General features: G+C 41.6%; 1 protein-coding gene across 17 annotated transcripts in view; it reads right to left on the bottom strand.

Moving 5' to 3' along the window:
* CLYBL (citramalyl-CoA lyase) overlaps positions 1-14361 on the bottom strand; it is a 222898-nt gene that overhangs the window by 97379 nt on the left and 111158 nt on the right. For all 17 annotated transcript variants that reach the window (XM_036250259.1, XM_036250249.1, XM_036250254.1 and 14 more), the window contains one exon: positions 5747-5933. In XM_036250259.1, coding sequence (XP_036106152.1) covers positions 5747-5933 — 187 coding nt within the window. The remainder of the gene's footprint in view (positions 1-5746; positions 5934-14361) is intronic.

The following is a 14361-nucleotide window of genomic DNA, read 5'->3' as shown; positions in this document are numbered from 1 at the left end:
ACCAAAGACAAAGATCTTAAAAATCAGCCAAAGAAGAAAAGACTAGTAACTTAGTCTTCAAATGACAATGAAGTTTTCAATAGCAGTAACAGTAATCAGAAGACAATAAAATAATATGTTCAGAATTCTGACAGAAAATAATTGTTAATTTAGATTTTCCCATTCAACCTAACTATAAAGATATTTTCAAAGAAACATAAACTGTGAGAGCTGCCCTGGCTGGTTTGGCTTAGTGGTTAGAGTGTCTGCCACAGACCAAAGGGCTGCAGGTTTGATCCCTGGCCCTGGTCCCTGGTCAAGGTCTTGCAAGAAGCAACTTATCAATGTGTCTCTCTCATTGATGTTTCTCTCTCTCTCTCTCTCTCTCTCTCTCTCTCTCCCCCCTCTCCCTCCCTCTCTCTCCCTCCCTCCCTCCCTCCCCTCCACTCTATCTAAAAGTAATGAAAAGATATCCCCGGTGCGGATTAACAACAACAGCTATGAGAGCTTTACCATCAACAAACCTTCATCATAGGGAATCTGAAGGGTGCACATCAGAAAGAAAGACTACCCGAGGAAGGTTCAAGATGCAAGAAGGAATAATGAGCAGAGAAAGTGGTAGAATATGTAGGCTGATCTAAATAATTACTAGATATAGAAAATAATGATAGTAATAATGTAAAATCCATAGGTTTAAAAGAGATAACTAAAATATTGGGCAAAAATAACAAACTGCAAAAAAAAAAATTAATGGATTTAACATTTTCTAAAATTCTTGTGTTGTTCAAGAAGAAGAAACAGATTAATTTTAGGCTTTATTAAGTATACTTGATAAAATTTCCAGAGTAACAATTAAAGTTGCAAATACAGTCATAACTTTTAACTCTTAAAAAGAGGAAAAATGGACTAATGAAAATAAACCAAAAAATCTTTTTGTTTGTTTATCCTCACCTGAGGATACTTTTTCATTGATTTCAGAGAATATGGAAGGGAGGGAGGGAGCGAGGGAGGAGAAACATTGATGCGAGAGAAACATCAACTGGTTGCTTCCTGCATGTGCCCCAACAGGGTCCAGGGATTGAACCTACAACCCAGGTACATGCCCCTGACCGGGAATTGAACCCTTGGCCCTTCGGTGTGCAGGTCAATGCTCCAACCACTGTGCCACACTGGCCAGGGCCTCAAGTAATCTTTAAAAAGCAAAGAGAGGGAGGGAGAGAGAGAGAGAGATAGAGAGAGAATGAATATGAATGAGAATCAGAACAGGTGAGAAAAACAGGACAAAAATATAATGGTATATTTAAATCTAAATTCAGTAATTACATTATAAGTAAGTGGATTAATACTTCAGTTAGAAATCAGAGATTGTCCACAAGTATATAAAATTTTTAAAAAACAACAGGAGACATTTAAAACATAAAGATACAGAAAAGTTGAAAGCAAAAAGCTGAAAACAATATACTAGGCAAATGCTAACCAAAAGAAAGCTGGTGTATTCATATCAGACCACGTAGATAAACTTTAAAGCAAAAAGCATTTTAGGGGGTAAAGAACATCAGTGCATAATAATAAATGATTCAATATACCAGGAGAATATAATAATTCTAAATGTGTATACACCTAATGATATAGGCTCAAACTATGAACAGCAAAAGTTAATAGAACTACAAAGACAAATTGGCAAATTTTTCATTGGAGAATAGATTTCAACTAGCCTCAATAATTGATATATCAAGCAAATGAAAATCAGTAGAGATTTGCATACTTTTTTTTTTTATCCTCACCTGAGGACATTTTTCCACTTTTGTTCAGACAGAGTGGGAGGGGGAGAGAGGAAGAAAGAGAGACAGAGAAAAACATGGACGTGAAAGGGACACATCGAGTGGCTGCCTCTCGCATGACCCCAACCAGGGCTGGGGACGAATCGCAACCAAGGTACATGCCCTTGACCGGAACCGAACCCGAGGCTCATTGGTCCACGGGCCGATGCTCTAACCGTTGAGCCAAACCAGCCAGGGCAAGATTTGGATACTTTTAACAACATAATTAACAAGCTTGGTCTACTGGAGAACACACAGAACTCTCCATCTAGTAAACAGGAAATACACGTTCTTCTTAAGCACACATAAAACATTTCCAAAAATGACTCGTATAGTAGGCCTTAAAGCAGGATTCAACAAATTTCCAAAAATCAGCATCATTCAGATCACATTCTGTAACCATCAAGCAACTAAGCTAGAGGTCAGTAACAAAAGAATAAATTAAAATATATGCCATACACTCGACAATTTTAAAATTCTAAGTCCCTGCTGCTCAAATCATGGTCTGCCGACTACACTTGGTACACAAACTCTGACCGTGACCATACCACTAGGAGATAAGAATGAAATGGGAGTGAATTCAGAAATTCATATAGCACTTGACGTCGCTGTGACACTCAAGCTGCATTTAATTTTCTAGCAAATCTTTTCTTTTTGGATTTTTCAAAAGTATAAATCCACAATAGATTGGAAATGCTTAAAAATGAAACAAAGTAACAACAACAAATAAAAATACCCAAACAAGTTCTTCACCACAGAGAGTTTGGGAAGCTCTCTCATGTACCTCATGGCTCATGCAAGAGATAAAATGGAAATGAAAAAAATATTTAGAAACAAGTGATAATAAAAAGCATGCATTCTTATAGACCTATCTTATAAGATTACTATGATTTACTTTCTTTCCTGTCTCACCACCAGCCTTTGACTCCTCCAGGTTGGGGCCCTGCAGCTGAAGTTGCTCCCCTCCTGCTTGCATTGATGCCCAGTTGAGTAGATACTCAATACTCATTTAAATATTGAGTGTTTACATTTACATATTTAAACTTAATTAAATGCTTAAGTAAATAAATAAAAATGGCAACCCTGGAATCCTGCTTCCAGTTACTCCACTTGTACCTTGTTGGCCTTCCCCAAGTGTCGTGGAGATTCACCAGAAATCTGTGATTACTTGGCTTATGTTCAGTGTCTCAGCAAGCAGGGGCTTGGGCAGTCCTGCATCCCCTCATGCATTTGACAATGACAAGAAGATAAGAGGGCAGTGGAGATAGGCTTTTCATCATCTATGCTTGGGAAGGTGAGCTGGTAGTACCTTCCTTGACATGAAGGAGCTACGTAAACACAAATTGGATTAGCATGATGGGATTAGAGCCCAATGGAAGGTATTACATACTTACAAACTGCTCTGGAAACTCCTATTGGTTTCATTACAAGCCCATACTCCACAGAGTCAATCAAATAAAATACTGTGTTAGTCTATTAATAAAATGAAATACAGCCTTGGCCCAATAGTTCACTTAGAGCATTGTCCCCATATGCCAAGGTTGTGGGTTCAATCCCCTATAAACTAAGGTTGCAGGTTTGGTCCCCAGTCAGGGCACATACAAGAAGCAACCAATGAGGACATCAAGAAGTGGAACAACATATAGGTGTTTCTCTCTCTCTCTCAAATCAATCAATATAATTTTAAAAATAAAATAAAATGAAATGATAAAGTTTTAATAATGCCAATAAAGTTGAATTAGGCAATAATAGTTCAGTTTAGCAAAAAAAGTGTGTGTGTGTGTGTGTGTGTGTGTGTATAAATAAATAAATAAATAAAACTAGAGCACCTGAAATGAGAAATTTAATATGTGTTTCATAAGAAATAAACACTCTGAAAATGGTCTCTATTCTATCTCCTCCATCAAAACTAATATTCAAACACGAAACATGATTATGAGGTGACTTCATGACAGAAAAAAGAATATGAGATATGTGAGAAGTGTCAGACTTCTCTGGACATCACAAATGAATTGAAGTCCCTAGATCTAAATGGTTTAGACCCAGGACACTGAAAGAATTTGCAGATATGAACATGGAACTCCTGTTATGATCTTTGAAAAACCAAGAAGTACACAAAGGTGACAAAAGAGTACGAGAAGTCAAGGCACTAGCTTTCCAAGAAAGGGGGCAAGGGTTACTTATGGGATATGCCAACAGATGAACTTGAGGCTAATTACTGGCAAAAATTCTAGGAGATACAAATCTTGGTTCTGCCATTTAATGGCACTGTGACCTTGGATATATTTAAAAACTTTTCTGTAAAGATTCAATGAAATAAGATATATAAAGCATTTAATATAGCTCGGCCTATCGAAAACTCTCAGTAAATGGTACCTATTACTATTTGTGTGTCTCCACACTTCAAAAAGAGGGTACTGATACAGATTTTTCAAGATCAAGTCTCATCTGCCTAACTTCATTTTTCTGGCGACATAGAGGTGTGGGAGGAGAAAAGATTCCTAGACAGGAAGGTAGGAAAGGTATCTTTGTGAAATGGCACTAGACAGAAGTCTCTTATAGTATCCTTGTGAAAAGATTGAATTTTAGGAGAGTTGTTGATTGAATAACTACATTCACAGTATTGATTCATGAACCTGACCTCACCATGCCTCAGTTTTCTTAACTGTAGAAGGAATGTAATACTACCTCACTGGGTTGTTATGCAAAAAGCCCTTGGGATGGTGCCTGGCATTTAGTCAGCACTATCTTAATGCTGCTTAAGCCTGGCCAGTGTGGCTCAGTGGTTGAGCATCGACCCATGTACCAAGAGGTCACCGGTTCAATTCCCAGTCAGGGCACATGCCTAGGTTGTGGGTCAAATTCCCAGTGGGGGGCATACCGGAGGTGGCCAATTGATATTCTATCTCATTGATGTTTCTATCTCTCTCCCCCTCTCCCTTCCTCTCTCTCTAAAATGAATAAAGAAAAAAAATTATAACTAAATAAATAAATGCTGGTTAAATAAGCTGGAACACATGTTTCTAGTGACAGGTCTGTGCAGCACCTGGCTCCAACCTCTTCAACATCTCCATCAGAAACTTGATAAATTTTCACACGGTATGTTGGTCAAATGCTCAGATAATATAAATGTTGGATGATGAAATAAAATATCCAAAAAGACCTTGACAGTCTAGGGCTATGAAATGAAATACATGAGATAAAATTAAATCCTGGATAGAAACTTAAAGAAAAAAAAAGTTTTACAAGAACGAGCCTGACTTGCAGAAGTTTCTGTGGATGAGAGGGAAATTCAGCTGACTAACAGCTCAGCATGCATGAAGCAGTGTGTCTAGCAATGAATGGAAAGTTCAAGAGCATTAGGAGAACTGCAGTGTCCTGATGAAGACACAGATGCCAAGATGGTGGGCACAGCTTGCCCACCATAAACTCTTCTCTCCCCTTCCCCTCCTTAGGTTCTGGGTACAAGAATGAGCATAGGAACACAGATGAACAGGGAGGAAATGTGAGGCAATAGACCATATTTCCAACTCATCTGAATGGCAGAAAACCTCCTCAGGTGGGTGTGGAAAGATAGCCTCATGATTTGTGAAGAAATGTAATTAGAAGTTTATCTAATTACACCTGATGCCTCACTGTGCTACATGCTAAAATAAATTCTCCTCTAATCATGATTACTACAGGACTTATCTAATCTGTAGTTAACTATATACACACATAGTCACATATACTGAAGGTCATGATTTTAAATACATTTCGTTGGATTTTTTTCTCTTGGAGAAATGAGACACACATTCAGAACCCGCACAAGGGCTAAGTCAAGAATAGATTAGTAATCAGCAAAATGGGAGACTAGTAGAACTTTCCAAACAGTGAGAGAATGCTACCAGGAGCCACCAAATTTCAATCCAGTTCTTTTTCCCATCCTAAAAAAATTATGCCATTACCTTCTTGTTCACAGCCACGCCGTCCTCACAGTCGAGCACCGCACAATCTACATTCAGGGACGGAATCTTCTGTATCTTCTTTTCATCATTTCCAGGTACATAGAGCACTGCCCTCCGGGGAATGTACTTGTGATAGGATGAGCAACCATATCCAAGCCTGGGCACATCAGCAGCCAGAGATGCTGTCCTGCAGGAGACATAACTGGGCTTAGTCCAGAACAGAATTTATTTACAAACTGTTGAAAAACCTCGTTTTAATGCAAAATTAAAATAGAAAGCATGGATAGCCTCTTTTAATTACAACAGAACATAATCACACATAACTAGGAAAACAATAATAGAAACAACCAAGAAACAAAATGTAATTTCAGCTGAGGTTTAAAAATATATATAACACTGTTTAGTGACACAATCTTCTGAGAAAAGGAAAGTGTTCTTGGAAAAACACTTCCAGTATTAGTACACATTCCAAATATCATCCATGGAGAAAAAGAAAAGACATTTATATCTGAAAGTTCCTAAATAGTAACACTATCTACAATTATATGAAAGTGAAGAAAGAAAAGAATATAAATTATGTAAGCTTGAGTCTTTCCCAGTAGACAAATAAATGATTCAAGTTCAATTTTAACAAGTGACAAGAATAGTTGGCCTCTTCTTGAGTAGAAAGGACAGTTAATGAGAAAAGATCATTACTAGCTCTGTAATTGTGGGCAACTTAATTACTGGAAACTTCAGATTCTTTATTTATAAAAAAAATACTCCTTCTGCAGGATGCTGAGAGGATTAAGAACAAGGAAACAATGCATATAGCACTTAGCAGAGCCTGGCAGATAGCTCCTCGGTGTGGTGGTGGGCGTAGCAAGAGTAGTAGCAGCTGCTGTTGTTCTCAGTGGGAAACTTGAGCTGTCAGTAACCACTGCCTGCTCCTGAACACTGCACCCTCCGTCCTTTTCCTACTATACTCAGTCTGGCTTCCTGAGCAAATCAGAGGAATTGGCCGGTAGCTCCGTTGGCTCACCGTAGCCCTCACCCCTCACCTGGTGCATAGCTTGATCCTGGGAAAACCAAAATTTAGCCTGTAATATATCAAATAGGAAGGTGAAATCAGCTTTCATAATCAGGACAGGACCTGCTACATAATTTGTAGCTCCCAGTGTAAAATCAAAATGTGGAGCCTCTTGTTCAGAATTTATTAGGCATTTCAAGATGGTGATAGAAGAACACAAACGAAGCACCAGATTCTTCTAAGCCCAATGACACTTGCCCATGACAGACCAAGCTGAATGTCATGAAGGCTCCAGGTATGAAAAGGTTAAGCCGAACTGGTAATGCCTCGCTTGCTTTCTCTTTGGAAACAACAGTATCCTTTTCAAAATCAGGTCTGCTAGACTCTTCACAAAAGCTTTTTGGTAGTTATCCTAAGTTCAGGCCATCACACATTTTGAATGATTGCAACATTCTGCCATGATTAGTGCGCCTTCTGACAATGTATCTCAAGAAAAATCACTGTCTCTCTGGGGCCCTTCATTCCTTCTTGCAGCCAATCTCCATGAACGCTAAAATTTGAGTCGGAGTCTTATTTTTTCATAATTAAGCACTGTGCTGTGTGAGGTATGATGAGATATAGATGGCTTTTAAAAGTGCACATGTCTTAGAAGACATTTTATTTAATATAAAATATATTATAGCCCGGCTGGTGTGGTTCAGTGGTTAAGTGTTGACACGTGCACCAAGAGGTCATCGGTTCTATTACCAGTCAGAGCACATGCCCAGTGAGGGGCATGCAGGAGGCAGCCAGTCGATGTTCTCTCTCATCGATGTTTCTATCTTTCTCTCCCTTCCTTTCTCTCTAAAATCAGTAAAGAAAAAATATTTTTTTAATAATAAGTAAAATCTGCCCTGGCCGGTTTGGCTCAATAGTTAGAGCGTCGGCCTGCGGTCCGGAGAGACCCGGGTTCGGTTCCCGCAAAGGGCATGTACCTCGGTTGCAGTTTGTCCCCGGCCCTGGTCGGTCGTGTGGGTGGCAGCCACTCGATGTGTTCCTTTCATATCGATGTTTCTCTCTCTCTCTCTGTTCCTCTCTCTCCCTCCCACTCTACCTGAACAAAAAATAGAAAAATGTCCTCAGGTGAGGATAAAAAAATAATAATAATAAGTAAAATCTATTATGGTCTGCTAATTAAAGTATACCTGAAATATCTGTCATTATTTTGCATTGATTGAAAATATTTGGTTTACCTTTAAAAAGGGATAAAATATAATGATGTAACAGCAACAATCACCATTTCACTTATTTACACTGGAAACCAGAGTTTTCAATATACATTTCCTTAAAACTAGCAAAAGTGCCATTAAAAGAGATGACATTTTTTGTTTTCCAGGAAATACTTGGGCAAAATCAGGTTTCCTCAGGATTTGTTGTTATCACATGTGTAACAGCCAAAGTGAGGATTGTGGAAAGTGGGTCCTTCCTCAGCTTTCCTTTCCATCCAAGTTGTGTCTCTGACAGCTTGGATGTCTGGACGTCTCTGTCCCTGTGGTGACTGACCCTTACTTCATTAACATTGAGATTTCCTCCATGCGAAATAGCTTCTTACCACCTTTTTGATTAATTTATTTTTGTTACAGATGTTTCTCCTTTTTCCCCCATTGACACCGTCCTCCCCATTCCGCCCCCCCCCCCGCATTGTTGTTTATGTCCATTGGTTATGCATATATACATACAAATTCTTCTATTTTTTAAATTAATTTATTTTTGTTACAGACTTACCACCTTTTGGGATCCAGCCACTAATATCTTCAACTACAGTGAATCTCAGAGCCTGGGCCCCCAGACACAGCTGACGGGTCAGTGGTGGCATGACAAGTCAGACCACTGTCACATGCTAAGCACTAGAGCAAGTCATTCCTAGGACATTTATATGCTTTGTAATTTTTAAAACAGATGACCATTAAAAAAAAAAAATTCTGCTACTGTTAAAAATGTTTCTGGCCCTGCGGTTTGGCTCAGTGGTTAGAATATTGGCCTGTGGATCAGAGAGTCCGGGTTTGGTTCCTGCTAAGGGCACATACCTCGGTTGCAGTTTGTCCCCAGTCCCGGTTGAGGTTGTGTGAGTGGCAACCAGTCGATGTGTCTCTCTCACATCGATGTTTCTCTCTCTCTCTTCCTCCCTTTCTCCCTCCTGCTCTATATGAAGATAAATGCAAAAATGTCCTTGAGTGAGAATAAAAAAAAATGTTTCTGGTTTCCCAACATTTTCTGCAATCCTGAAAATAAAGTTTTGCTCATCTCTTCCCCCACTCAAAAACTGTCAACAACTCTCCATTAGCTACCTGATTAAGTTCAGTCTCAGTCGATATTCCTTTCCTCAATTTTCATCCCACTATTCCCATGGAGTAACGACCCACCCAAAGAATACTAGAAGATGACTGTCTCCACCATATGTGGTGTTCGCTGTTTCCACTGTACCTCTGCCTCTGTACCTGTGCTTCTGATGGAAAAGTTCTTCCTCCCATTTTATTTGAACCTTATGGATCCTTCAAGCTAAGTTCAAGGTCCACCTGATCCCTGAGCCTTTCCTGGCCATTATCTTCAAATTCTCTTGTCTTCAAACTTACTTGTCAATCAAAACCAGTCAGAACCAGCAAAGGACTGGTTCTGCTATCAAGGCTAAAGTTAATCAAGGTGGCACAAGCTTTCTGGAGAGCCAGCTGATGACACCAATTAAGAGACTTTAAAAAGTAATTTTGACCTAATTCCTTTTGGGAATGGCTATAGACAAAATGTTTGTGTACCCTCAAAATTCATATGTTGAAACCTAATCCCTGGTGGGATGGTATGAGGAGGTGGAACCTTCAGAGGTGATTAAGTCATGAAGGTGAATGCCTCATGAATGGGATTAGTGCCCTTACAAGAGAGACCTCAGATTGTTCCCTCACTGCTTACACCACATGAGGACACAGTAGAAACGTCTCAAATGGAAGTGTAATATAGTGGAAAGTGTTTGGATGAACTCTATGAAATTGCTGATGTCTGGTCATTTATGATCTGCAAAAAATAGTAACTTTATATAGTTCAGCCCAATATTGTGACTGGCAGTCGGAAGATGGGATGCGAAGCAAGCCACACCACCGCCCTAAGTGTCAATGTCCTTTTCAGTGAGACGCAACAGAGCAGCGACCTCACACAGGGGAGCTCCGCACAGCGGTAAGGCAGCATGCGCAGGTAGCTGACATGATTGTGACATGTCACCCCTGTGCGGTGCTGCTAAGCCCAGCCCTGCATCAGGAATCTTGTCTCCAGCACCGTCAATGAGATCATAAGCTCTCTGGGGGAAGGGTGGTCTTACATCTCCCCAACACTGCTCAGCACAGGGTCCCGCACATGAGAGGTATACAAGTCCTGTCACATTGTTACCTAAGCAAAGCCAGCTCTCCAGAAGTGGGCACATAGGACTGATCTACAACCACATTGTCCTTATTCTTCTTGTGCAACAGTCAAGTTTTAGTGCCAATTACAGGTAGGAGGTCAATTTTATTCCCTCTCTCCTTTGCCTTCATGGGACCCATGGCCTGTTGCTTCCTCTCCTATATTTATCCTCTCCTTCCCTACAGTTTACATCCCCGTTTAGGACCTCACTAACTTTTACCTAGATGACTACAGAAGCCTCTTATTTATCCCCACAGCCTCCACTTTATGTCATGTGTTCATTCATTCATTCATTCATTCAGCACTTACTTAGTAAGCACCCACTGAGTGACCTGCACTATCACACTTGGCAGGTACCTTTGTACAAATTAGAAAAAGGTACCCCCTCGTGCCTTCCAGCAGGCAGCATGCTTTGGTGAATGGAGATGAGCTGAACTCACCCCTACTCATGTCCCGATCAGGGCACACACCACCAACTGTACTTAGTGGCCCTGACCCACACTGTGCTGAGCACTGTGGGAGGCAGCACAAAAGAAACAAGACATGCCCAGAAGGTCCGGGGAGAAACACCCAAAGGATGTCCTGCAAGCCTGGTCAGGAAGGCTAAAGACTGTACATGACAAAGCTTGAGGGGAAAAAGAGACCAAAGGTGATAAAACTGGAATGATAATAAGAAGGAAGGTGTAGAGAGGGTCAAGCTTCAGGTTCTGTTGCAGACTCTGAGGTCTGGGAGGGGACGGTAACTGGGCAGGTGGCAGGACCCCCGGAGCCCCCTTCCTCCTTGTGCTTCTGGTGTGTCTTCTCCTTGCACCATGTTCGGCTGCTTCAAAATCTGTTCCTTACTTGAGTTGTGTTCAGAGCTGACTACTGTGTATGAATACAACTGCAGTAGGTGACAAAATCTAAGTTACATTATTTTATCTTATATATTTGGAGTTAGACCCTCTTGATAGTCAACATGTAAATGTATTCAAATAATATGCAAAACAGGGGCTTAAGATGAGCTGGAAAAAATCTGGTAGCCTTATGGTGAATTCTCTCTACAGAGGGGACCTTTTTTAGACATGACATCCCTCAAGCAGGCCCAGGAGGTTCTTCTGGCTGAAGGGGCCCCTCCTGGCCTTGTTTTGGCCATCTCCCTTTCCTCCTCCCTCTGATGCCATTTATTAAACTGTATATAACTAGTCCCCAATGCTGCAGGGTTCTCCACCTGGAAGTCAATATAACCATCACCTAGGGAGCTTTTAAGAACTGTCAAATTCTGGACCCCACCCACTGCAATCAAATTCAATTCACTGGCAACTGGGCCCAGGCTCTGTGTTTTTGTTTTGTTTTGAAGCTCTCTGGGTCCTTGCCACTTAAGAGAGGTGTTGCAGCAGACCAACAGCACCACTGATCTCTTATCTGTTCTCAGATGAGCTCCTCCCATCTCTCCCAGGAGCATGTCCTGTTACATGGGAGCTTGTTAGAAATGCAGAATCTGAGGCTCCACCTAGTCCACTGCATCAGACCCTGCAGATTAACAAATCCCCAGGGGATGCTTATCACATGAAAGTTTGAGAAACTGCTATAAGTTGACTCAAACTTGGGAGCAAATTGCAATCAGTTGGGGAGCTTTCTAATATGCTGACCGTAAAGCCCCCTCCGCAGAAAGTTTTATGTCATTAGTCTGGGGTGAGGCCTAGGCTCTGGGACTTCTAAAAGCTCCCTAGTCGATTCTGATGTATAGCAAGTGGGAAGACCACTACACCATGTGACTCCAGGGTGTAGCCACTGCCCTAATGCAGGAAATTCTGCTCCAACAAAAATGTCCCTTAAGTGAGTCAAGTGTAACCCATATATACACACACATGCTGTGACAGTAAGATCATGGTTGAAAGCGTGGCAAGCATGAAAAATATACATGTTTAAAGAAAAAGCTTTCTGATCAAAAATATTAACACTCAAACTACTATCAATTTTAGAAATAGCAGTAATGATCAACTACACTAATGGCCATTTGAGCATCTACAATTTAGTATGTGACTTCTACACTCAAGTTAGTGGTTTGTTTACTTAGCTGAGAGGTAGTACAGAGGTCTCTACTTCAGCTGCACATTACAATCACTTGGGGAATTTAGAAAAAGAAAACAACCCAGGCCACACCCAAGCCAATTAAACCTGAGTCTTGCCCTGATCCCAGGCATCCATGGTTCTTTAAAGCGCCAGGGAGACTGAAATGCAGCCAAGGACAAGAACCTCTGCACCAGGGTCTGCGAGTACAAGTGTTTTATTAATCCTAGAAAGGACTTGGGTTGTTGGTCATTAACAGTTGCTGAATGTAATCCTACCAGATTTAAGCAGGGGAATTGGGTACCAATTATGCAACTTGCCACTAATCAAGTGACTGGGGAATGGTATTTTAGGAGGAGTGACAGTTTCCTTAACTAGAAATTGTGATGTTCCCCACCCACTGAATCAGTAGCCATCACTGTAATGGTTTGGGAGTGCTGGGGGCCTGAACGCCAAGAGGTTCTTGCTGAGCTTAGAACTTCACACACCAGATTTTTATATCAAGTCCACAGTGAGATAGTAAACTTGCCTTTTTAACAAAGAAGAAAGTCTAATTTTCAACAGTATGATGCCCTGAACCTAGAGCTCCCAGGAGCAAAGTGAGAAAGGATGGGGGACTTGAAGTAAAGGAAGTCCCTGCCATTGGCCAGGCCAAAGCCCTTGGATGCTAAGAGAAGCTCCGAGGGGAAGAGGGGAAGTGACGGCACTGGGGGTGGGTTGTGCCTGGCCCACTCCCCCATCCCAGGAACCTGCAGGTAGCAAAGGTGGCTAGAGAGGTGACAAAACACCCAAGATAAGCTAAGGGCAAAGCTGAAAGCAAAAAACAATTGTGCCAACTTCCCATTTCAAATGCTGGAAGGAAGTTTCAGGGGGGCAGGGGAGGAGAGAGGACACCGCAACAAGGGTTGTTCAGGAATAGGAGGAGCTAAAGCAGGATGCTCCTGATCCCTCAGGATGTGTAAGAAATCTGGGAGTTTCTGCCGGAGCCTTCTGCTGTTGCCTGGAGAGTGAGACTCCATATCAGAGGGGGCAGGTGGACAGCCAGGGTGGGGCTAGATGACAGACACTGCTGAGTCTCCTCCCTAAGCAGCACTGGGCCACAAGCAAAGCCTGCAGACAAACCCGTGCATCACCTACACCCAGGAGACAGACCCCGAGTCTGCCAACCATTAGAACTGCACCAGAGAACGGAGGCCAAGGGCCACGAGAGACGTTATTCCGCATCACAGCCAGAAGAGAAGGCTGCCATGAAGTCATTATATAGGCTCCCCTTGGAACCCCCGCCACCCAGAAAGAAGTCCTAAAACTGGCCCTGGCCGGTTTGGCTCAGCAGTTAGAGCGTCAGCCTGTGGACCGGAGAGTCCTGGGTTCATTTCCCGCTAAAGGCCCGTACCGAGGTTGCAGTTTGTCCCCAGCCCCGGTTCGGGTCATGTGGGTGGTCGCCACTCGATGTGTCTCTCTCACATCAACGTTTCTCTCTCTCTCTCTTCCTCCCTATCTCCCTCCCTCTCTATCTGAATAAATGCAAAAATGTCCTCAGGTGAGGATAAAAAGAAAAAAGAAAAAAAAAAGTCCTAAAAGTGAATGTTGACTATGTTTATGAGAAAGAAACTTTAAAACAAAAGAAACAGTCATTTGAATAGTCAAGTTTGTAGGTATTTTTTTTTTCTTACCAATGAGTAGGAATGGAAATTCAGATCAAAATGAGATTAGTTATAGAAAATAAAGCTGTATTTTTGGCGTATCTGACTCAGGCTGTCTACAGTTCAACCCAGCATAGGGAGGATATCTATGTAGACCTCAGTGTCTCCCTGTGTTCCTGACAGCCCACTCCTCCCTTACTTCCTCATTTCTATCTCCTCTCTCCTCCTTTCACTCCCCGACTCTTCGGGAACTTTCTATTTGTCTTCATTGCAATGCAATGAGGGATATACCTATAAGGTGTATCCTTACTATAATAAGACTGTACCCTTACTGCAACTTAGTAGTTTCTAATGACCCGTGAACCCTGAGGTGACAAAATAGTTGCATCAGTTGAGTTTTGCTCTGGCCAAGTCTAGTGGCTCCCATTAGGGTACACTATTGAATCTCATCCACCCTATGTCTCTTCCAGAAAGTCACATTTCACCTT

This window comes from Molossus molossus, unplaced genomic scaffold (genome assembly GCF_014108415.1).
Source record: "Molossus molossus isolate mMolMol1 unplaced genomic scaffold, mMolMol1.p scaffold_m16_p_9, whole genome shotgun sequence".
NCBI lineage: Eukaryota > Metazoa > Chordata > Mammalia > Chiroptera > Molossidae > Molossus > Molossus molossus.
This window is presented reverse-complemented; position numbering and strand designations above follow the sequence as displayed.